Raw genomic sequence first — 24248 nt, forward strand, 5'->3', positions numbered from 1 at the left:
ACGTGCACTGTTGCAGCTTCTTTACATTGTCAAGATCTACCTCGAGCTTCAACTTAACGGTGTCTTTAAAACAAAATAAAAATACAGTTCCCTTTTTTGTATCAAAACAAAAAAGAGTCCAGAGTGCTCAGAAGGTTCATCTAAATCGTGTGACGAAGGTGCTCTTTGGTGGGAAAAAGGATGTCAAAAAAGAAGAAAAATCCAAGGCACTCTTCTTCAAATATAAAAAGCCTTTATTTAGAGGAGAAGAGTCCCTTTTTTGTATATTGAAAATAATTTAACCACATTGTCTAATGTTGTGCTGCTGTCAGAATAATAATTAAAATAGTCAAACTGGTTTTATCAAGGCCTGAGTTCACTGGGACTGGGAATACTGTGTGTCAAGAACAATTGTAAGAGTATTTGTATGTAAAATACAGATGATGACAAAAGGGACTCTTTTTAATGGTTTTAATCAAATACTGTACAATAATAAACAGACTGTTTCATCAAGTATTTTTCCTATGGAAAATAAATTAAACTGATTATTACAGTATTTTGGCAGAAATATTTTGACATCCTAACAAACCTGCCAATTCCGTTGTACTGGTACAATGACAATAAAGACAATTCATTCATTCATTCAAAAATGACAGCTTCAGTAAAACAAAACAAGATCACGCGCAGCGGACAAGCTGCATTTGTCCAACAACAATTTCTTTGCACACAATGAACAGTAAGTGCAGGACAAAAACGATGACGCATGGAAACACAATAACAGAAAACCTAAAAGTGAAGTTGAAATAGTTCATCCACATACTTACAAACATGAAACTACCAGCACTAGTTGAGAGAGGAAAATATAAAATATACAACTTTGAAACATTTAACCATCAAAAAACGGTAAAACAAAAGGGATTATACTTGTTCCATCAGACAGCCGCCGGATCAGCCTGTAGAGAGAAAAAGAAGAAAAAAGAAAGATCAGTGGGGAGAAAAATACAGCACACTGGACACCTTTCATTCATGTAGACTGTTCTTACCTTGATAGCCACGATTGCCAAGAAAGCCATTCAAATCATATTTCCCATCCTTTGCTTCTGAAGACACAGAAACATGCAATGTAAGTATTATGTTAAAATGTTGATCTATTCAGAAACCTTCTAAATAGTTAAGGAGGAAAATGTACCAGTCTCTTATCCGACTTTTCATGTCAGTAAAACTATGACTCAATGATTAAAACTTAACAAAATGATCATAAAAAGGTGAGCTTGTTTTTTGGTAACTGGCAGATTCGCTGTCTTTAATGCTAATAACTGCTTGAAATAGTGTCATGTTAAGCATTCAAAGCCAGGAATGTGATTTTTATTCTTGGTAATTCTTGTCAAGGAAGAAAATATTTTATTTCTCAAAATTATAGCATTTTAATGTAGTATACTTCTCTAGGAAGTACCTTGAATGGCAATTGAGCAGCTACATGCAAACCCATAATAATGCAGCCTTTCAAGCAGCTCATTAATCTGTCAAACCAAAATTGATCCTCTTCTCTATATATTTATAGGGTCTTTTTAAGAAAGTTGTAAATATTTAGCGTATATGCTATATGTACGTATTCAAGTATAAGTATAAACATATATATTTATACTTGCAAACATGGGCAGAGCTGATTCGGCTCCATGAGTAGGAAATAAGAGACATACTGGTGAGATCATTACACTACTACTTTGCTGCTCCCTTATGTTTTAAAATATGGTATATTAACTGTTTTAGAAGCACAAACGAACGTATGAAAAATCACAAGAGGCCTATTCATTGACTAGATTTTGAGGCAGCAATTTCTGCAACACAAACTCGGCCTACAGCTTTCAGGGCCGGAGGTTAAAAAATATGTTACATACTACGAGATATTGAAGAAGATTAAAGACACACATGCCTGCATGTTGGGTTTCTTTTAACTTTAGTCTATCTAGCAAAGATTTGAACCCCTCCAGGACTTGCCTTGAGAGTGAAAATGCAGTTTGAGGTGCTGCTGAATATGTATCTGGCGCGGCAGCTGCTGCGGGTCATCAGGGTGCTCGGACGCCTGAGCCTCTCCCAGTGTTTCTGTGTTTGGTGCAGACTCGCCGAGGCTGGCTCTGCTCTCGGAGCCGGGTAAGTCCTGGACACCCCCAAGTATCTCGTCAGGTGTGAAATACTCCAAAGGGACTGATGGGTCGGGGCTGGGAGAGGCAGCAGCAGGGAACGCACCAACTAGGGAGACGATAGAGGAAAAAATAGAAAAAAGTAAATGAGGACTTGGATTTTAATGTTTTATTTATTGAATTTGTTCTTTTTCTTTCATGAATGTTTTTGGATTACCTTCTTGCTGCATTTGTGCATTTATGTAGGCCACATTTTCTGAAATTGACAATTAAATGATTAATATTCAACTGAATCCAGCAGCGAAACAACAGATAAACATACAAAAATACATGTTGTACATACCATATCTATTAATGGGCATTCCCTCTTGTTCAACTGCGAGTGCTGGAGTGGGCACCACTCCTTTAACTAAGAGATGAGAAGTAAAAATATTAAATAAGAAAGAGAAGTTAAGGTGCATTTAAACTGTGATTGTCTCAGAAAGAAACCAGTTTGTGTGAGAAAGAAACCAGTTTGTGTGACACACCGTACGATTTCTCAGCTGAATCTGGCTCCAGGGTCTGGGGACCATAGGTTAGACCAGCTGTATATAATAAAACCAAAATAAATTAAAAAAAATGGTAATTTAGTTTTACATTTAAGTCCAGAATGATTTTGTCACTTTAAAAAATATATTCTCCATCAGGTTTACCTTCAGCTGCAGACCCAAGAGACTGGGATTTGTACGCTCTCTGTTCATCTGTTGAGGGTTGACATGTAAACATTTAGGGTTTTTTTTGTTCTTTTTAATTTTATTTGTCACAATGTCAGAAAAGAGAATGAAGAAGCAAAGCAAATATATACATGAAATAATGTTCTGTACCATATTTCCCAGATTGTGCTTCACTCCCGAAGCCGAGATTTTGTGGCACATACGGAGTCTCCTGTCCACCTAATATGGCCGAACAAAACAAAGATGATATTTCAAGTCAGAAACAGAAACAAATTACAATTAAGAAAAAAAAGTAGATATATTTTGTCAGTTTCTCACCATATTTTCCTGTCGACATCCCGTTAGGTCCGAGACCAACAGCTTCAGGCTGATATTGTGACCCAATCAGACCTGGATGACAGGAAGCAACAAGATTTATGCATACATGAAGTATGCATTTACTTATTTATTTCAGTTCTGATGTCAAAGGAGAGTTTCACGTCACTGTTTCAAGATATGTGATTCATATTTTTTGTTTAATGAAATGATTTACAATCAAAAGCTAAAGTCTATAAACGGATTACTTTCCTGGTGCCCTTTGCTTTATTGTAAAGTTGTGACTTAAATGTTTTACAATGCTTTTGTAAAAGTCTGCCCCAGGCTTTAGTGATTGAAGACTATAGCAACTGATTTAGTTGTCTGTTTCCCGTGTTGTTTTTAGGAGAAAGCTAATCGGCACATTTCCCAAAGGGTCAAAAAGAGTTCTCCTTCAAAGTTTTTACCATATTGGCCAGTAGATTTAGCTTCAGGTCCCAGTCTGGCTTGTTGAACTGCATAAGGGAGTCTTCCATAACCTTCAGAAGAATAACATTCAGTGGGAACAGAATCATGAATGAAATGTTTAAATCTGGTTTAAAAAATCCCAACTGAGCTAACTACTCACCATATTTTCCGGGTGCATTTCCTTTAGTGCCAACAGGCTGCCCACCGTTGGGTAGACTGCCATATCCTGACCGCAGATGGAGAGAAACAATCAAACTCTCATAACTAACCATATTTCAGCATTAGTTTTCAGTTTAATTTTATTATTCATAAATAAGACACTAGCCTTATTTATCACTTAACTGACAAAAGAAAAAATGTATGCTTTATTTTTTATTGAATTCCACCAACCGTAATTTGCAGGGGCAGGAACCCCTCCCATGCCAGCACCAAGACCACCTGCAAGCGTATTAAATTTATATCTAAATCAAGGTTTGAATTGTATTGTTGAACATAATTGTACATTTTGTGTACCAGTTTTGTGAGTGCTGAAGACGAATATGTTCTCACCATATTTTCCAGATGATTTACCTTCACCCGAAGGGCCATAGGGGTTAACTCCATAACCTGTGGAGAATTGAGATGCGCAGAAAGGAGACAATTCAAATTAAAACTAAACTGGCCTTGTGTATGTATTGAGTGCACAAATGCAGGCATACCATAGTTTCCAGCAGCACCAACGCCTGCGCTCTTAGGCTGTGCGTCAAACTGCTGTCCACCAACACCTGAAGCAGAGCGAACAGAGACAAGATGGTTAAAGATTAACTTGATTTATGCCAGTTCAACATTTGTGTCCTGTGATCTCACAAACAAAATTATCGACTTCTTTTACTCTCCTCACCATACTTGGCGTTTGATTTCTCTGCACCCATTCCAAAAGTTGGACCACCCAAACCTAAAACATGAACAAAAACTCCTGCTTCATTTAAAAATGTCACAAATGTAACGAAGTACAAATACTTTGTTACCTTACTTAAGATTTTGGTTATCTATACTTCACTGGAGTAATTATTTTTCAGACGACTTTTTACTTTTACTCCTTACATTTTCACACAATTATCTGTACTTTTTACTCCTTACATTTTAAAAACAGCCTCGTTACTCTATTTCATTTCGGCCTTTAAAAAAAAACTATCCAGTTAAATTGCTCCATCCGGGTAGAGTGAATTTGGTTGTGGTTGTTTCAGATGTTCTTGTCCAGTTTTGTTCTTACATCCGTTCCCTCAGATTCCTGCAACTAAACTTGGATGTACATTCCAATAAAGGTTAGGATAAATGATAACATGCCTCTGAAGTTTGACTTTTTGCACCATTACAATACTTATAGGCAACTAGTCATCATATCTCCTGCTCTCTGAAACACATGTTAATGCTCAATAGTACACATATATGGTTCTTTAATATATTTGCATTATACTAAGATGCATTCATTTTCAATGGCTTTTGTCCTTAATGGCTTTTTTTCCCCTTACATTACTTTTACTTTTATACTTTAAGTAGTTTTGAAACCAGTACTTTTATACTTTTACTTGAGTAAAAAACTTGAGTTGATACTTCAACTTCTACAGGAGTATTTTTAAACTCTAGTATCTATACTTCTACCTGAGTAATGAATGTGAATACTGAAGACACCTCTGTTTATGTTAAGCAACTGATCATCATACATACCACCATACGTGTTGCCTAAATTTCCATTTGGACCAAGACCAGCGGACTGGGGCTCAAACTGACCCTTTCCTGCAGGAGAATAAAAGAAATATAAGTACGCAGGTTCACTGTAACACTTACTGCTTAATTTTACATTTAAACTCGATCTAGCGTGATGACAAATTATGGGCTTTGCAAACACAACCCACACAAGGCTCACAGTTGTATCAAAAGTGTCACCACATGCGATTCTGTTACTTTACCATGCATTTCTCTGAACAGATCACACATGCTTGGATCACGTTTCTACACACTGGCATGGCCTTACCGTCCAGCCTGGCAGGAACCACTGGAGCGCCATTAAATGGAAGCTGTCTGGTTCCACCTGCAGGATCCAAATCCATAGATTACTTCACTATAGCCTCTATGTTTTGCTTTAATGTAAATTACATCCTTGTTACATTTTAATCAAACTTTAAGCTCATTTATCCCTCATGGCCTACCTGATTTACCATCAGCAGTGGGCAAACCTTGACCAAGACCTAGGAAAAAAGAGAGTTGTTGAGTTCTGCTATAAATGACTCATGCTATAAGTCAAACTATGCATATAATGTATTTATAAAACTGTACTAAATCATACCCTTACTGGCATAGTCAGGTTGGGCACCATAGCCATTTCCATAGGCTGCAAAAAAGCAGAAGGTGCTCAGAACTTAGTCCAGCATGATAAAGGCTTTCAACACAAACTGGGATACAGTCTCTAAATAATGCAGTTATTAGAAAAAATATTAGATTTTTTTTATTTTATTCTGTCAACAGGCACTACTACCTGGTTTAGACTTGGTTGCTTCACCTGCATTAACATTTCAAGCTTCTTTTTTTGTTTTGTTTATGAAACTACTTTAGGTATAGCTAATAACTATAGCTACCAAACTAATTATAAATAAAGTATTTTAATTTGAGATGAATCACCATTTCCATATGCAGGTGCAGGGTAGGCTCCTTGTCCATAACCTGACACATACAGAGCAGCCATTAAAATGCATTCTGCACTTTTCAGCATAACTTCTCTTTCGAATTTCAACAAGATGACAAAAAGTCATTTACCAGGTTGCGCAGTTTTCCCACCGTACGGATACCCAAGCCCTGCAGACAAAAATCCATTTTTAAAAATTGCAAGTAAAATTCCTTGGATGGGAAAAGTGTGCTCTTTGTAACAGAGAAAATGCAGAGAGAAAGTATGACCTGCTCCAAATCTGTTCATTAATCCAGGGAAAGAGGGGCCTCCTGTGCCGTAACCTTTGTAAAAAAAAACAAAAAAACAACATCTTCATTGAAAAACAAATAATTGGACAACAGCAAAAAGAAAGATTTCAGGCGTAAAGATTTAACAAAGATTTCGCCAGGTGAACAACCCAAACACAGAAAACATTCACATTTCATACAAAACCATGTCATGGAAAAATTCAAACATTATATACTTTCTAACAAAAGATCAACAGCTGTTTTAATGCAAAATACTAACAGGGGCTGCGAGAGGGGAACTGATAGTGGGGGGATATGGATGTATATGGATATATATGTATATATATGTATATGGATGTGGATGCAGATGAACGGTGTTGGTGTTATCTATTTTGTACTGTATGCCTTTCTCTAAGAGAACTAGCACCTATGTGCCGGATGCAGGAGGCCACAATTTCCCTTGAATGACTACTGTTAGGTCTCCTGTCTTTCATGAAGGGGGCCACAATTTCTCTTGAATGGCCATTGGTTCAATGGTCCATCAGGTCTTACACATTCCCATATAAAAGAAGTCAAACAAAATGTTGCCGCAGACTTGACTGTCCAGCCTGCGTGCTGCACATCGACTCTCCTGATTTCGCATCAGTTAAAATAAACTTTGGTAATCTCGAGCTCACCGGTGTTGTAGTTTGTTAAGGATCTGTACTTTACATTGTGCAATTTATAAAATTTCCACAACAACCACCTGATTATTTACTGAAGAGCTTCACTTATTTTTTTTCTCTATACACTGCGCAGTGGAGTTTCAATCAGGAAGCACATTTAGGTGGTTAACTAATCACTGTAATCATCATTTCAGCACACGTCCTCTACACCAGAGCACTCATAAGTTACCAAATCTCGGCATCTTCAGCCTTTGTCCATTTGGTCCACAGTCTGCAAAATCGACTCATAAATGATAAATAAATGACCGTCTACAAGGACTTCTCTCCAAAAAGCTACTGTTCAAGGAAAAGAGACAAATGTTTACCGATTTTGGCTGCTTTATGTCCTTGTCCCTTATAGCCTGAAGCTCCTCTGCTCTCTGAAAGACAGAAACAGGAAGGTGAAGATCTGGCAGGAAATTATCTCTCAGGTCAGTGGGTTAGACTTATTTCAACTCATGCATTAGATGGAAACTTCAAAGACAAGGAAATCACTCCATAATTAGTCTACATTGATGTTTGTGGTCGCTTTTAAGGGTATTTAGATAAACATATGACAGTTTTGGGTGAGGAATTCCGAGTTTTTTTTTTTTGCAATTTTCTGAGATAACGCTCAAGAGAGCATGCAGAGCTGTGATTACACAAACAATTATAACCAAGAACTCTGCCGGGTAGTTCTCCAGTAAACTACCAACATATCAAAGGCAAGTTAGACTGAAAAAACACAATGTGGTGAATCCTGTAAGGGGATAACATCAATAATTCATCAGAAGATGTGGAGTTAAGAGAATCAGTTTTCAGGCATTTACACATGCAGTCCAACTCTAGTAAACACACCCAAATCTATATTGAGTTTACCAGTTTCCCCAGCATGGACACTTTTGAGCTCAAGACCGTCACGTGGTGTTTCAGACTGACTCTCGGTGTTTGCATCCTCTGGTGCAGCTTCAGACACGGCCAGTGTGTCTTCTGGACTGATGCTCCCTGCACTTTTCGCTGCCACTGTTTGGTGAACAGCTTTGGTTTTTTGGGGTCGGTTGCTTTCGGGGGCAGCATCCCCCTCGGCAACACTGTCTACCCCAAACACAACATCTGCCTCTGCAGCTTTTTGCTCAGGGACAGCACTTCCAGTCACATAACCTAGAGGCCATACATTTTATTAACATTGATGTAGATCATTAGATTACAAATGACCAAAAGGCCTCCCAGAGTCAGTGGGGCATTTACAGTGTGTTCACAGTCAAACAAGGCAAAAGGGACATTTTAGAAACTAACGCACCAGGAAGCTGCTTAGGTCAAGAATCATGCACAATACATGCAATTTGCACACAGCAAACTAATCCTAATATAATTAATTTATATGGGTGTCTCTATCTATGTGTACCCAGAAACTGCCTTGTTAATGTATCTGGTCGTGGTTAACTGCGCATATTTCCTCTGCGGGGTACCAGAGTCACCATCATGCCTCCATTTAACTCCAAACTGCAAATAACTTACAGTTAACTTACTGATCAGAGGATGTTTTTAAGCGTACATAAGTCTATTTACTGTATTTTCTGGACTATAAGCCGCGCCTGCATACAAGCCGCACCCGTTCTATTTAAAAAAAAAAGATATGCAAGCCGCAGATATTTATGTTGTTAGATTAGATATTTACTACATGCACACAACAATTTTGAACTGTAAATGATGTACATGTTTGTACCTAAATAGATTGTTTCCTAACCGTGTCTTTTAACACGGCAGCAACTTTGCTGATTAAAACGGGACAGAACCAAGAGAAAATAACCAGCATTTATTTATCCGTTTATCTGTTTGAAATCTGCTTCTACCTATTTCTATCTGCTAAAGAAGAAGTAGCGTATTCTTCCTTGCATTTATTTTGTCTTAGTTTTGATTCTAATTCCGGTTAGAGCGCCCCGAGCGGTGGAAGAAAAATCCACAGAATAGCCGAACCTTTGTATAAGCCGCATGGTTCAAAACCTATGAAAAAAGTAGCGGCTTATAGTCCAGAAAATACAGTATTTACACTTTTTAACAGTTGCATAGTGATTTGGTAAAGATATGTTTAAATTTCATACTATTACATAAAGGTTGAACAATACAAGTAGTTCTAGAATTTACACATCTTCGTCTGAAAATTATATTTTTAATATTGTCTTAATAAGACAATAAACATTCAAGTGAGAAAGCTTTATTATAACCCATAACCCTTCCACAAGTAATGGTAGCTGTGAAAATGTGACTTTATTAGTATGAAAAAATCCCCTTATTGTCAGCTTTGGGTTTTATGGTACCGGTACATTCAATTTGAGAATAAACAGTCAATAATATGAAACGGGCTGCTTCAGGTTACGGGTACTTGCCTTGAGGAAGAACTGCTGCTGGTTCAAATCCTGGTTGGCTCTGCTGAACCACTGGTCCAAACGTGGCTCCTTTCTGACCCTTGTCCTGGAGGCCTTTGAGTGCAGACTGAGGTCCAGGTCCCAGGTCTCTAGCTGCAGGAAATGCTGCTGGTTCTGGAGTCGCCTCAGGGAGGAACGGTTTCTGTTTGTAGTTTTTTCCTTGTGGCGCAGGCAGCTGTTGGTACCTGTCTTGTGTGACCATTCCAAAGATGCCCCTTGTGGGCTCAGGGGCAGCAGGGATTTGACCTTGAGAGACCATTTGTTGGGGCGTAACACCCCCCATTGCTGCAGTCTGCTGCGGAGCAGAGAAAACTCCACCTTTAAGGCTCATTCCACTGGAGACACCTGCACCTTTTACGGCTTGACCCTTTCCATTTGGCATCGTGCCATAACCTGGGAACCAAACATGGAAAACTTTACAAAATATGAATGAAACAATAGAAATGCATTAGTTAACAGTGAAGCTGAATACATGACAATTGCGCTCATGGACACATAATAACCAGCAGAACATTTCCAGAATCAGTGTTGTCTAATGTGAATCATCTTAAGTTGTAAAGCTTTTATCTGCATGAGCAGTTCAGAAACAACATGAAATGTGTTTCTAGAAATGTATTTTAAAACCAACAGATGGTGTTTTGCAGCTTCTCTCAGGTACACTGCACAAACTCTTGGTTTGGTTGAGGTTTTGAGCTTCTGCTGAGTCCTGCAAACCATGTTTCTAACAACGTCACAATGTCATGCACAATGATACTGTTTCATGAAAACCAGCGGGATTCTCTTAAAGATTGATTCACATTATGTTCAAAGCTTGTTTTAATTTTTCAAAGATAAATGGGTTGTTTTATAGCTGAAGCTTACCGTTAGGTTGAGCTCCATATCCGCCCAGAGCAGCACCATTTCCAAATCCACGACCTTGTTAGATTCCATCAAGAGGTAAGATTGGTTAATGGGGAACTTAAAAATGTTAAGATCATGAGAATTTGGCTGTGCCTTTTCTACATCATAAATTTAATTAACCATTATCACTAACTTTTTGTTGCATTTTAGACTCATGCACAGGTATATGTACTAGTATTAGTACTACTAGTTATCAGGGATATATAATCCATGATAACTATTTGGCTACGCCATATGAACAAAATACTTTTGGTTATAATAATAAATTCACATCAAAAATTAGCTCAGATGCGACAAAAAAATGAAAGGGCTTCAGTATTTTATTTATTTGAGGTTGTGGTAGGACAAAGATTTCATAACAGCAAACTGAGGAGGTACAGGCTACAAAGTCAACAATAAAATAGAGTCAGCATAAACTTCAAAACGACATCAGCCGCATGTGTACACTAATCCATGTTCATCTGTGGCAGTCTGAGTGTAAAACATCTACAACACGTCACGTAGCCTCAGCAGGAACCGACTGCCCTGAAGGTCACAAAACAGATCAACCACTAACTACCAGACAATTACTTAAAGACAAGATCTTAAAAGATACCTGCACATGTTACGTTAACTTTAACACAAGAGCTCACTCGAGTGTGAGTTTTTCTGCAAACTTTTCAGAAAACTTCTTAAGATTTCGTTTGTGAAACCAGTCCAAAAAAAGAGAGACTTATTCCACAGCGTAAACGACACCTTTTACATCAAGAACTTTGTCTATTTTATGTCCCTTCACATTCTTGTTTGCTTCCGTTTACATTCGACAACTAACTGTTATTACAATTCATATTAAAGAGTAATTTTTATCAGGATTTTACCGTTAGATCTGGGGCCATATCCTTTGAAAGCTCCGGCTCCAGCTGCAGCTCCGTAGCCTGAGGTCAAAAGTAATCATATCAACATTTCAACACACTTCAATCTGGATGATCTGTCATGGCCATTAAAACGTGAAAAATGGGTATATACCATTGGGTTTTGAGCCAAATCCACTGGGAACAACTCCATTCCCAAAACCTTGAAATGAAATAAGGGATATCAGAAAACACAAAAAAATGAAATAAATCTGTAAAACATTTTCAGACCTGTTTTGTAACACAAATGTTACCTGGTAAAGGACTCGGTACACCTCCATTGGGACCTCCGTATCCTGTAAAACATTCATGCTTTAATTGCAAGTCATCTGAAAATGTGAATGAAATGAAGGATTTAAATAATCATGTGTTTGATCATAAACCATCAAGGACGAGATGTGGCTGGCTTACCGTTGGGTTTAGAGCCATAGCCATTTGGAAGATTACCAAACCCTACAAAAAATTTAAAAAAGTTCCCATTATGATAAAACACACAATAATCAAGAGTTAAAGAAATGAGAAATTGTCAAATAGAGGAAAAGAAAGAAAGATGAGTTTAAAATAAAAGGGAATTCATTCGATTGCATGTGATTTTTATTTAAGAAACAAGTCGCTTTGGCTCCAAGAAAACACATTTGTCTCTACCTGGTTTTGCAAGTTTGGCAGTTCCACCACTCGGGTTTCCATAACCTTAATAGTTTTACAAAGAGCAGGAAATATATTAATACTACGCTCTAAATTTGATAAGAGTTGAAAAATAATAATAATATCCCAGCACTGGACATGGCTCTTAACAGTAGGTGCTCTCCCTTTTGCATAATAACTATATAATAAAGTCTCAGACGTCAATAAGTTTGGTATTTTATTTCACATATTTGGGGTATTTAACACTGGGTTTTGCATCTTGTCCGCTGGATACACCAGCTGAGGCACCATAGCCTGAAGGTTTTACTTTTTTAACCTGAGTGAGCTGAATTACACATAGCACATACAGAAACATGAATTGAACAGAAATGTGATTTTCAGTGAGCAGTGATCTCACCTTGCATTGGTCCTTTCATTCCTTGACCTCCATAGTGATGACCCAGAGCCATACCAGCCCTGCCGTAACCACCTTTGTGGCAAATCAACACATTTAACTCATATTAACAGGGCATGCTATTAATATGATATAGTCTCCTACACTTAGGAGCAAATCTTTTGGAGTCTCAAGTGACTAATGACTTAAAAAAAGACTGATATAACAATTTTCCAGACTTTTTAGGGGGCCACCTACGTCTGAAAATATAATTCAGTCAGATTTACAGATGTCACAGTAGCAGATTGGAGTACAATTAACAGACTTTGGCATCTAAACACAAAGCTCTAGACCAGGGGTCGGCAACCCGTGGCTCTAGAGCCGCATGCAGCTCTTTAGCTCCGCCGTAGTGTCTCCTGGAGCTTTTTCAAAAATGTTTGACCTTTTTTTTTTTCCTTTTTTCTTCGCCAGGCTTTTTCTTTTTTTCTTTTTTCCTTTTTTTCTTTTTGTTTTCCTTTTTTTCCTCTTTTTTTCTTGTTTTTTTTTTCTTTTTTCTCTTTTTCTTCATTTTTTTCTTTTTTCCTTTCCTTTTTAATCTCGACATTTCGACTTTTTTCTCAACATTTCAACTTTTTTTTCAACATTTAGACTTTTTTCTCGACATTTCGACTTTTTTCTCGAGATTGTACTTCAACATTAATCTCGATATTCTGACTTTTTTCTCAAAAGTTTGACTTTTTTCTCGACATTTCGGCTTTTTTCTCGACATTTCGACTTTTTTCTCGACATTTTGTCTTTTTTCTCGAAGTGCATAATGAAAAAATAAATCTTCCCCCAGTTCTAACTAATATAGATACATGCAGCATGTGTTGTCTTCATTCTAAGGCTGATACAAGACTTTTCATTTTTTTGCGGCTCCAGACATATTTGTTTTTTGTGTTTTTGGTCCAATATGGCTCTTTCAACATTTTGGGTTGCCGACCCCTGCTCTAGACAAATTCAAGAGCACACCCTTGATGAACACAGGTCTGAGGACATGGTTCATAAAGCTGCTTTTGTGTCACTGCTGTATTTTCAGTAAAGCACGCCAGACACTGAATTAATACTTCAGGAAAAAGGGTGCGTGTTACCTTTGAACTTACGGAACTTTATACTTTAAAGGATCAAAAAAGCAATGTATGGCTCACCTCCAACGGGCTGAGGTCTGTAACTATTGTACCCATCACCGCCATAAGCTGGAAGAACAAATACAGATGGTTACAGATGTTTAAGCGGGTATCTTCAGTACTTTGATGTGGCTTTCACTCACCCTTCCCCTGGTTTCTGGCGAGCTGAGGTACTCCCAAGCTTCTGAACGCTCCCATGCCAACTCCTGGCCCTGAAGTCAAAGTTGCACAGATGAGGACATGACAAATATGTAAATGCTGTGTGAAAGTAAGAGTAATAAGTAATTACCTTGTCCATAAGGGGGTCGGCCATAACCCTTCATGGGTTTGCTCCCTGCTCCTCCCTGTCCTGTTAAACAGAGTGCATGTTAAAATCACACAATAACTGTACTGCGTTTTAAAATCTTTGACAACATTTTTCAGATATTAATTAATAATTATGTATTATGATTAATATAAATCATTATTAAGTGTAAAAATACATATTCAACAATGGGACGGAAGTTGTATTTATCTTTGAACTCTTCTTTAAAGGTAATCTTTTACATGTACTGCCATTGCTTTTAGCTCCATTAGGACAGCCAGATGCAGCAACATCCCATCAGATGAGAGGATTATAAAATGAACACAGAAGACACGCAAGCCTTTCCAAATGGTCTATAAAGACCCTGTCTTATCTGTAAGATTATTTAATCAGCATCTTTTTAATCCTTTTAACAAGCACATCACAAAAAAGTGACTGTTACCTTTAGTTGCAAGTGCATTACGCGCAGCAGCAGCAGCATTACCTAAAAGCAGATACAACCGTTACATAATCATGACAATTTTAAACTTCTGTACTGTTGTGACTTGCAAAAGTAATTAATGTTAAACAACTATATATTTATTAATTTATACATGAGTACTGTGTTGCGATTGAGCAAACATTTGAAAAATATAATTATGGTGCAGAGAAGCACACCAAAAGCTTCCAATATTCTCAATAATTATTAAAGTATTTATTCATTAACATTTCAGGTAATGTGAGCACTTCATGGCAGGTCTGATATCAATTTGCAGATGATATTCCTGTAAAGTGCTGAGTGCTCATTATTTAAGTACCATTGCCTTTAGTTCCACCATAAACACCAGTTTGGGCGCCATAACCTGCAACAAGGACAAAGATCAAACTAAACACATTGTTCTTCCATGTTTGTGTGTAAATGTGAAGAAACGCGTATCAAACTACCGTTCATCTGTTTTCCTGTGGTTGTACCGGGTCTGAGTCCATATCCTGCAACAGATACAGGCTGTAAGACGTACGCTTCTACCATGATTTTAAAACCTTTTTAAAACTTTGTTTCTATTTATTCTTTGTTCAATGCCCCTATTTTTAGAGGAATGGTGATGTACATACACATAGATTTAGATGCTCAACTATGGTATGACCTTTACCAATTTTAATGCCTCATTATTCTCTCTTTGAAAACAAAATTAGCATTAAATTTAAACAAAAACAAAACCAAGACATTCGTATTACCATTTCCTTTTACACCTTGTCCATTATATCCACCAGCTTGAGCACCATTACCTGCAATGACGACAACGTTTTTCTTAAATACATGGTTGTTCGGTGTTAGTGTGTAAACATGAACAGATGTGCATCACAATAAAGGCAACGTCCCACCATTGCCTTTAGTTCCTTGTCCACCATATCCACCAGCTTGAGCACCATAACCTGTAACAAAGAAAAAGATGAAATTATACACATTGTTGTTTAAGGTTTTTGTGTAAACTTGAACAGACGTGCATCATACCAGCTTTCATTTGCTGTCCAGAGGTCGGACCAGCTTTGAGTCCATATCCTGCAACAGAACTGATCTCAGAATGACAAGATCCTCCAAGTTCAACTATTACATCCATCTAGCAGACTGTAAACCTGAATTCAATACCGTTGCCATTAGATGCTTGTCCACCGTATCCGCCAGCTTGAGCACCATAACCTGCAACATGGACAAAGATCAAGGTCACATCATGTCACCTTTTGTAACACCTTTTCCTATTTGTTTGCATTAAACTGTTGAGGTTTCCTCATGAAAAAAACAAACAGATTGCATCAAAACTTTTCTCTGATATAGTTCCCCATCCTGCGCAAGCAGAAGCAACTATAGAAAGGAAAAACTGCACTTCTAATCTATTGCATCATCAGTGTATCATACCAGCTTTCATTTGTTGTCCATTGTTTGAGCCGATTTGGTGTCCATATCCTGCAGCAGAAATCAATTGTTTTATTATCTTAATATCACATTAAACTGAATTACTCAACTGAATCCTATTTGTGTAGTTTTTGTTCACAACAAAAGTAAGAGAAATGCTTAATGTATTATAGGTATTCTTATAATAACTATAATCAAATGGCACTATAAAAATAAAGTGAACTGAATCAGATTCGTAGCTGCATCACCACATGAGGGAAAACTGTCAGCGATCAGTCTTACCGTTGCCTTTTGTTGCAAGCCCGTCCTGTGCAGCAGCTGCAGCAGCGTCACCTAAAAACAGATACAGCACAACCATTTCTCTAATGATCATGTCCGTTTCAAATCCCTCATTCTCTGTATACGATACTGTATATCCCTTGTAAAGCTAACTGCAAAGTTATAATATCGTTTGTCATCCTGCATATTAATGAGGTTGACAGAATACTGGTTACTGTTCTCAGAGCAGCTCAGTGCTACTCACGTCCACATAAATAAACTCTAAGTAGTGATGTCATGTTTATGACAATCTCAACAGAAACTGAACCTTGCTTTTTAGGTAGAATTTATTTAAGAATAATAACAATCTCATTATTATTTAGCATTAAGTTGCACAGTATTCCTAATACTGTAAATCTTCTGTGAGTGAATGCATGTTAAATTTGATGATCGAGTGCAACGTCCCACCATTGCCTTTAGTTCCTTGTCCACCATATCCACCAGCTTGAGCACCATAACCTGTAACAAAGAAAAAGATGAAATTATTCACATTGTTGTTTAACGTATTTGTGTAAACTTGAACAGACGTGCATCATACCAGCTTTCATTTGCTGTCCAGAGGTCGGACCAGCTTTGAGTCCATATCCTGCAACAGAACTGATCTCAGAATGACAGGATCCTCCAAGTTCAACTATTACAACCATCTAGCAGACTGTAAACCTGACAGGAGTATAAAACTGCTGGATTCCCTCCTTGGTTAGAAACCCAACACAAACAGACGATGTAATCAGTGGAAAGCAGTGATTTGTACAACAAATGAGATGCCATAAAAGGCAAAAAATATAAAAACTCATTCACTTCAAAATAACTTAAACTGCATATTTAATCTGAAAAAAAAATCACTTCAAAAACTGAAACTGCTACATTTTACCGTTTAAAAAAAAAAAATATGGCTGAACTTGTTGCATTTGTAAATATCTTTCAGTATATGTACATCAATAGTTCTCTTATCTAGTGCTTCATCATATCTACAATACCGTTGCCATTAGATGCTTGTCCACCGTATCCGCCAGCTTGAGCACCATAACCTGCAACATGAACAAAGATCAAGGTCACATCATGTCACCTTTTGTAACACCTTTTCCTATTTGTTTGCATTAAACTGTTGGTTTCCTCATGAAAAAAACAAACAGATTGCATCAAAACTTTTCTGATATAGTTCCCCATCCTGCGCAAGCAGAAGCAACTATAGAAAGGAAAAACTGCACTTCTGATCTATTGCGTCATCAGTGTATCATACCAGCTTTCATTTGTTGTCCATTGTTTGAGCCGATTTGGTGTCCATATCCTGCAGCAGAAATCAATTGTTTTATTATCTTAATATCACATTAAACTGAATTACTCAACTGAATCCTATTTGTGTAGTGTTTATTCACAACAAAAGTAAGAGAAATGCTTAATGTAATTATAGGTCTTCTTATAATAACTATAATCAAATGGCACTATAAAATAAAGTGAACTGAATCAGATTCATAGCTGCATCACCACATGAGGGAAAACTGTCAGCGATCAGTCTTACCGTTGCCTTTTGTTGCAAGCCCGTCCTGTGCAGCAGCTGCAGCAGCGTCACCTAAAAACAGATACAGCACAACCATTTCTCTAATGATCATGTCCGTTTCAAATCCCTCATTCTCTGTACACGATACTGTATATCCCTTGTTAAGCTAACTGCAAAGTTATAATACCGTTTGTCATCCTGCATATTAATGAGGTTGACAGAATACTGGTTACTGTTCTCAGAGCAGCTCAGTGCTACTCACGTCCACATAAATAAACTTTAAGTAGTGATGTCATGTTTATGAAAATCTCAACAGAAACTGAACCTTGTTTTAAGTAGAATTTATTTAAGAATAATAATAACAATCTCATTATTATTCAGCATTAAGTTGCACAGTATTCCTAATACTGTAAATCTTCTGTGAGTGAATGCATGTTAAATTTGATGATCGGGTGCAACGTCCCACCATTGCCTTTAGTTCCTTGTCCACCATATCCACCAGCTTGAGCACCATAACCTGTAACAAAGAAAAAGATGAAATTATACACATTGTTGTTTAACATTTTTGTGTAAACTTGAACAGACGTGCATCATACCAGCTTTCATTTGCTGTCCAGAGGTCGGACCAGCTTTGAGTCCATATCCTGCAACAGAACTGATCTCAGAATGACAGGATCCTCCAAGTTCAACTATTACAACCATCTAGCAGACTGTAAACCTGAACGGAGTATTCAATATACTGCATCTGCCATTAGCGTTACCTGCATTTCTGCTGGGTAAAACTGCTGGATTTCCTCCTAGATTAGAAACACAATACAGACATCAAACTTGTTAGAAAGCATTGATTCTCTCGTTCTTCATGCAATGCAACTTTGTTTGCAAAGCAAATGTAATAAGATAAAGTCCAAATAAAAAGAATATTGATTTAAAAGTCCTTAAAACCGTAAATTTATTTAAAGTAGCAAAACAACATACTAGGTTGTGAAAATAAAATATTTTGTTGATTCTAGTGAAAAGTAGCTGCTCACTTTGAATTGGAACATGTATCATTAAAGTAATCAAAGCAGTAACGTTTATCACTGTTTTATTGTTGCATCTTTTAAAAATAGTGCTTTGTAACTGAGAATACCAGTTGATGCAGCTTTGAAAGTTTTGTCTTTTTCATGTTTGATGAGATTTAGCTAAACAACATTTCTGAGATTTCTGTGTATGTTTCTTGCTTCAAAATTTGATGCATATTGAAACAATAGGGTCGTTCCTTTTCCCTCCCAATTGATGCAGTGACAGGTCTAGACCTCAGGCAGGCATAACTCTAGGAACATTTTATTTACTTTGCAGGCACATCTAGCTAGCATCTATTGGCGCTCATTAACTATGCTCAAAAGTCTTAGGGAGCCAATTAAATCAGTCTATTTCTCGGGTCTCTGGGCGGATTCAATATGATGCAATGCAATTTGTGTGCAAACAGTGTAGATGGCTGCATCTGAGGATTAACGATGGTTTGAATCAGTTTTAGCATTGACGGTTAAAGATTCAGACTTTTACTTTAGAATTCAACAGAAGACAGCACTAAAATCATTCCTTTGCACGGCAGATGTATTTGCCAACAAGCTACAGCAAAAGTTTGATTTACTCTCATTGGTAGCGTTAACCAATCGCATGCAAAGGCTGTTTGAGAAGCAACCCTTGGATGGGGAGGCCTTAAGGATTGTGTTCTGACCCACATCTTTCTAGATTTGGGTCTGATCCATCAGGCTTGGCGAGTCCTCCATGAAAGAGATATAATCTGGATGACATCATATTCTTCTGCAGATCGTGCTGACATCATTCAGCATCAATGACGCCATCACAGATGCAGAAGTCTCACATCATGCACTCTCACACCATTAGAGGCTGATTTCTAAGCTTTTTTCTTTTTTCTCCATCCACTGCAGCTGTATTTGTGTCTATGAATGTGGATTGGAGGATTGGGAGGAGTGTTCATATAACAGGGTCATTTTCCCAGTGAGCCTTGGAGGGAGGGAGAGGGAGGAGGTAGCTCTGTGTTTTAAATATCACCAGACATGACATCATCCAGAAATCTCTTACACTGCCTTTAATAACTGTATATAGATAATAACTATTATTTTTTATGCTCTTTTTCAAACAAAAACGTTAGTTACCAGTTGTTGATTCATGTAAGATGTTACAAATCTTAGATGAGTCTTATAGAGTCTATTCTTCCCAACTTGTTAGCACACCTTTCTGCCATTTAATTCAGTCAGGGAACATTATTTTTATAAAACAATGAAATCTAGATTAAATGTTGATATATGCTTTGTGTTTCTATTGAAATTTCTCAGTTTCACCTCTGGTTTGGCGGCAGGGCTGTACATGCGTAACTACACATATAAAAACTATTCTTCAGGGCCTCACCCTGTTGTATTGACACGTTAAACCCCTTTTCTGTTTTAATCATGCAAAATCCAAGGTTTTTGTATGCATTTTTGAAAATTAAACACCCCAGAAAATTTTCTCAGAACTGTCGTACCATTGCCCTTGGTTGCGAGTCCATTACGTGCAGCAGCAGCAGCAGGATTACCTAAAACAGATACAGAATAAAACCGTTACGTAATCACAACCATTTCAACTCCATTATCTCTTTATACCGCACTGGATTTCATGCTTGGGTCTTTGTCACACAAATTTAGGAACATCTGTCGTAATATTCGGTGTCTGTTGCCACACAGCTCATTTATGGGGTTGAAGGAATATTAGTTATTATTAAATATTTGCATTAAATTGAACAAGATTCAGCTTAAAATCTCAATGACTATTACCATAGCCTTTAGTTCCTTGTCCTCCATATCCACCATAACCTGCAACAAGGACAAAGCTCACATTAAACACATTATTGCTCCGTGTTTGTGTGTAAACTTGAACAGACGTGCATCATACCAGCTTTCATTTGTTGTCCAGAGGTCGGGCCGGCTTTGAGTCCATATCCTGCAACAGAACTAATCTCAGACTCATTTTCTCTAAATTGAATAATTGCATCTATCTCAACAGACTGCAAACCTAGAAGTATTCAGTATATTACATCTGCCATTCCATTTACCCGCACTGCCACTTGGTGTAAGTGCTGGGTTTCCTCCTAGCAAGCAAAGTGGTTCTTGCATGCCTTATACATCACTACCCCATTTGCAAAACAAATGGAGTGACTGAGCTTTTTGCACTAGTTTACATTAAACTGCTGAAGAGTTCGTTAAAAACAATATAAAATAAAACGGATGTCTGGTCTCATCTAGGGCATCATCATACCGTTGCCTTTAGTCCCTTGCCCACCGTATCCACCAGCTTGAGCGCCGTAACCTGCAACAATGTTAAAGATTAAATGAAACACATACTGTATCTGTTCAGTTTGTGTATGTAAACTTGAGGAGATGATTATCATACCAGCTTTCATTTGTTGTCCATTAGTTAGGCCATATCCTGAGTTGAGTCCATATCCTGCAACATAAATCACAGAATAATCTCATTACACGACTTCTTCATCAAGTTAAGCGATTTGCTCCTGTGGATTATAAAGCTGCAGCAGTATTCAATGTGATGCATCTATTGAGGCATTTACCTCCATTTCTGTTTAAAAGAGTTGGAATTCCTCCTCCTAGATTAGAAACAATGCAAACAAAAATCAGATAAAGTGGAAAGTGGTGATTACTTATTTGAATAATGAGTACAGAACAAAAATGTGCCTCAGTAAGGTCAAGGTAAAACTGTATCGGGAACAAGAACCATCAGCATAGATCCCTCAAAATAAATAAATGTACAAAGTTCATAACACTGCACTTGTAAAGTACTACACTTTACTGCTGCATATTTAAGCCGCTATACTTCAAACCCAGAATATAGTTTTTGTTCTGCACTTCGAGCTTTCCAGCTAAGCTGCATCTAACTTATATAAAAATGTTCCTCTGATATCTATTAGATGAAATTATCAACTTGTTGCCAAAACCCCCAAACTATTCAGAAACCATACATTAGATCCATTTCAGTTTTTTTTTTGTTTTTTTTATCTCATGTGATTCAGATCAACGTTGCGTCGTCATGCGTCATATTCACATGAAGGTCTCTGTTTGTTTTGGGTTTTTGGGGGGGGGTTCTAAAAAGAAAAAAAAACACAAATATATGTATAATTTTATAATATGTTCCTTTAACTCATCAGTTCGCTTCCGTTTACAGATTTCATTTGAACAAAACCATCACAGTCAACTGCTCTAGCTGACTAATTACATCTTTAACTGACGAGGCGTGAGATTCAATAATAGTGGGAGCAGCAAGACGCCGCTGAGCAAGTGCGAGCGCCTCTATAAATATAAAAAAGGAAGAATCAAAGAAAAAAAAATGTCTGTTGATGAGTCCAACCTTCAGTAAAGGCACATTCAAGTTGAAATACCCACCCTGTTGTTTTCCACTCTGGCCATTTGTCACTTCAGCTGCTGGTCCATAACCTTACAAATACAAGATGTATGAAAATTTAAAAAAAAAAACCAGCAAAAGCAAAGCATTCAGATTTAGGAATATTCCTTTTGCATACGCTGCTCTTACAGCACGAGCATACACAACAAGTTTACTTTTCATCCCTATTCCTGTCGTGATCCCAGAAACTGCTTTGTAACCTTTGTAAATATTTTATATGTGAGATAGGAGCTACGTGTGATGAGATTTTTGGTGAAATCACACAGAACAGATATTTATTTTTTATTTTATTTAACCAGGAAGTACCTGACAATAAATGTATATACTGTACATACTGGAAAATACATACTGGAAAATAATGTGCAATATCATTCACTACAACGTGCAATTATGTAAATATCCGTCTGTTATCTTATTTGTTATTTGTTATTATTATTATTATTATTATTTCTATTTCTATTGATGCCTCTTGTTTTGCACTATCCCCTTTGCTGCTGTACACGAATTTCCCCGCTATGGGACTAATAAAGGAATATCTTATCTTATCTTATCTTAAAATCTCTTTTTTGAGGGAGACCTGGCCAAGATAGCACACCATTACAGAGTTACAAAAGTTATTTAAAAAAAAACACATTAAAAACAGACCAAGAACAACAGACACATACAACAAGATCCAGTTCAGAAATAGCAATTGCACTCTTCAGTTACACCATTTTTTATCAGAGCTTTGAACTCTCCCAGGGAGACCAAATCACTAAGCTGTAATGTGTTCGGAAGATAACTGAAGGCCTACATATAACTTGAGTATAACAGTAAAAGTGGCTTTGGGAATGAGGTTTATTTTCATGCTGTGTAATTACTGACCTACTCCCTTCGTAGGATATCCAGAATATCCATTCCGTGGCCCCATCGCCCGACCCACACCTTTCAAACAACAACGGTAGTGTCAGGATTTATTTTAAAGATGAGTTAAAGGTTCGACAGATGAGCTGTTAATTTACCTTTTGATGGCATCGATAACGTTTCCACTCCGCCACCATTCTGGGGTTTATATCCTAGAAATTTAAAGTTGTAGAAAAATGTGAGGAAAGGGTGTAGCTTGTACGGAAAAAATATACGAGTATTGATTAATGATCTGCAGAGATAAAAGGCACAGAATAGGGTGGATTTACCATTAGACTGAGGTCCTTGTCCATTGGAGACCCTGGATGCTGGACTGTAACCTTTAACACAACAAATACAGCAGTAGCTCAGCAGCGTGTCCTCTAAGCATCAATCCATCTTCAACCCAAACACACTCAACAACAAAAGATGCTTTTGCTATTTGTACAGGTGACAATTTTTCCACAATATCCCACAACGGTACAGATACAAGATCAGCATGAGTGCTTTGAGAAAACTAAAACAAAATCTATTCAGTTTTTATCCATCTTCTCTCCCTCCTGTATTCTGTAACGTAACACAGCTCAAATAAGAAATAAATAAGAAACATGTCAGATTTATAGTGTCTAGTATACAGAGGTGGACAGAGTACTCGACCCCAGTACTTGAGTAAGAGTACAAATACTACTGGTCAAAATTTAATCCGTTACAAGTAAAAGTAACTCAGTCAAAATATTACTCGAGTAAGAGTAGAAAAGTACTTGCTTTTAAAGGTACTTAAGTATCCAAAAGTAAATGCTTTTAAATGTACTTTAAGTAAAAGTAAGAGTAAGAGTAAATTTCTTATTTTCCACATCAGTAAATTACTATATTTTTTCTAAATTAATTTAAGGATCTTTTAACTCTTGTTTCTGGGAATTAACTCTTTGAAACCAGCTGCACTGATGTGCTGCTTTTAGAACCACAATGTTATATAAAACCTGCAGAAACACCAAAAACAAATCAAATGAATGGGATCATAAGAGACAGCAGATGATGCAGAGTTTATTAACAATCATGAACTGAAACCAAATGAACCTGCACCATCCAACTAAGTCTGGATCCCCCTCAAAGACCACTGCTTTACAAAAAACTACATCTCATCGCAGGCGTAGCCATTGTTGCAGCTCTGTCTTGACAAACGCAGGCTACTTTGGCGGTATCGTTTTGAGGAGGCTTGACGTATTTCCGCTTTACGTACATCCCAGTGGAGAGCGTGCACTGTGATAGGTCTCCTCCTTTGACAAAA

The 24248-nt window shown here is 37.4% G+C and overlaps 1 protein-coding gene across 1 annotated transcript in view; it reads right to left on the bottom strand.

The window, feature by feature from the left end:
• Positions 1 to 436: 436 nt before the first annotated feature.
• Positions 437 to 24248, bottom strand: part of cmn (calymmin) — a 28382-nt gene continuing 4570 nt past the window's right edge. Inside the window, exons 2-62 of the mRNA XM_061708092.1 lie at positions 23251 to 23301; positions 23080 to 23133; positions 22943 to 23002; positions 22060 to 22110; positions 21231 to 21266; positions 21056 to 21109; positions 20921 to 20971; positions 20558 to 20605; positions 20440 to 20478; positions 20151 to 20201; positions 18382 to 18417; positions 18217 to 18264; positions 18087 to 18137; positions 17642 to 17692; positions 17363 to 17410; positions 17100 to 17150; positions 16661 to 16708; positions 16531 to 16581; positions 16087 to 16137; positions 15808 to 15855; positions 15541 to 15591; positions 15406 to 15453; positions 15276 to 15326; positions 15129 to 15179; positions 14838 to 14882; positions 14711 to 14755; positions 14356 to 14397; positions 13899 to 13958; positions 13753 to 13821; positions 13631 to 13678; positions 12468 to 12539; positions 12071 to 12115; positions 11837 to 11878; positions 11680 to 11721; positions 11541 to 11588; positions 11393 to 11449; positions 10497 to 10550; positions 9597 to 10028; positions 7557 to 7610; positions 6527 to 6580; positions 6389 to 6427; positions 6254 to 6295; positions 5922 to 5966; positions 5785 to 5823; positions 5610 to 5666; positions 5303 to 5371; positions 4476 to 4529; positions 4294 to 4359; positions 4145 to 4201; positions 3986 to 4033; positions 3756 to 3821; positions 3595 to 3666; positions 3152 to 3223; positions 2984 to 3052; positions 2813 to 2860; positions 2648 to 2704; positions 2464 to 2529; positions 2338 to 2376; positions 1978 to 2229; positions 1023 to 1079; positions 437 to 932 (exon numbers count right to left, since the gene is read on the bottom strand). Coding sequence (XP_061564076.1) covers positions 928 to 932; positions 1023 to 1079; positions 1978 to 2229; positions 2338 to 2376; positions 2464 to 2529; positions 2648 to 2704; positions 2813 to 2860; positions 2984 to 3052; positions 3152 to 3223; positions 3595 to 3666; positions 3756 to 3821; positions 3986 to 4033; positions 4145 to 4201; positions 4294 to 4359; positions 4476 to 4529; positions 5303 to 5371; positions 5610 to 5666; positions 5785 to 5823; positions 5922 to 5966; positions 6254 to 6295; positions 6389 to 6427; positions 6527 to 6580; positions 7557 to 7610; positions 9597 to 10028; positions 10497 to 10550; positions 11393 to 11449; positions 11541 to 11588; positions 11680 to 11721; positions 11837 to 11878; positions 12071 to 12115; positions 12468 to 12539; positions 13631 to 13678; positions 13753 to 13821; positions 13899 to 13958; positions 14356 to 14397; positions 14711 to 14755; positions 14838 to 14882; positions 15129 to 15179; positions 15276 to 15326; positions 15406 to 15453; positions 15541 to 15591; positions 15808 to 15855; positions 16087 to 16137; positions 16531 to 16581; positions 16661 to 16708; positions 17100 to 17150; positions 17363 to 17410; positions 17642 to 17692; positions 18087 to 18137; positions 18217 to 18264; positions 18382 to 18417; positions 20151 to 20201; positions 20440 to 20478; positions 20558 to 20605; positions 20921 to 20971; positions 21056 to 21109; positions 21231 to 21266; positions 22060 to 22110; positions 22943 to 23002; positions 23080 to 23133; positions 23251 to 23301 — 3707 coding nt within the window. The 3' untranslated portion in view covers positions 437 to 927. The remainder of the gene's footprint in view (positions 933 to 1022; positions 1080 to 1977; positions 2230 to 2337; positions 2377 to 2463; positions 2530 to 2647; positions 2705 to 2812; positions 2861 to 2983; positions 3053 to 3151; positions 3224 to 3594; positions 3667 to 3755; positions 3822 to 3985; positions 4034 to 4144; positions 4202 to 4293; positions 4360 to 4475; positions 4530 to 5302; positions 5372 to 5609; positions 5667 to 5784; positions 5824 to 5921; positions 5967 to 6253; positions 6296 to 6388; positions 6428 to 6526; positions 6581 to 7556; positions 7611 to 9596; positions 10029 to 10496; positions 10551 to 11392; positions 11450 to 11540; positions 11589 to 11679; positions 11722 to 11836; positions 11879 to 12070; positions 12116 to 12467; positions 12540 to 13630; positions 13679 to 13752; positions 13822 to 13898; positions 13959 to 14355; positions 14398 to 14710; positions 14756 to 14837; positions 14883 to 15128; positions 15180 to 15275; positions 15327 to 15405; positions 15454 to 15540; positions 15592 to 15807; positions 15856 to 16086; positions 16138 to 16530; positions 16582 to 16660; positions 16709 to 17099; positions 17151 to 17362; positions 17411 to 17641; positions 17693 to 18086; positions 18138 to 18216; positions 18265 to 18381; positions 18418 to 20150; positions 20202 to 20439; positions 20479 to 20557; positions 20606 to 20920; positions 20972 to 21055; positions 21110 to 21230; positions 21267 to 22059; positions 22111 to 22942; positions 23003 to 23079; positions 23134 to 23250; positions 23302 to 24248) is intronic.

Source organism: Cololabis saira, chromosome 19 (assembly GCF_033807715.1).
Source record: "Cololabis saira isolate AMF1-May2022 chromosome 19, fColSai1.1, whole genome shotgun sequence".
Taxonomy (NCBI): domain Eukaryota; kingdom Metazoa; phylum Chordata; class Actinopteri; order Beloniformes; family Belonidae; genus Cololabis; species Cololabis saira.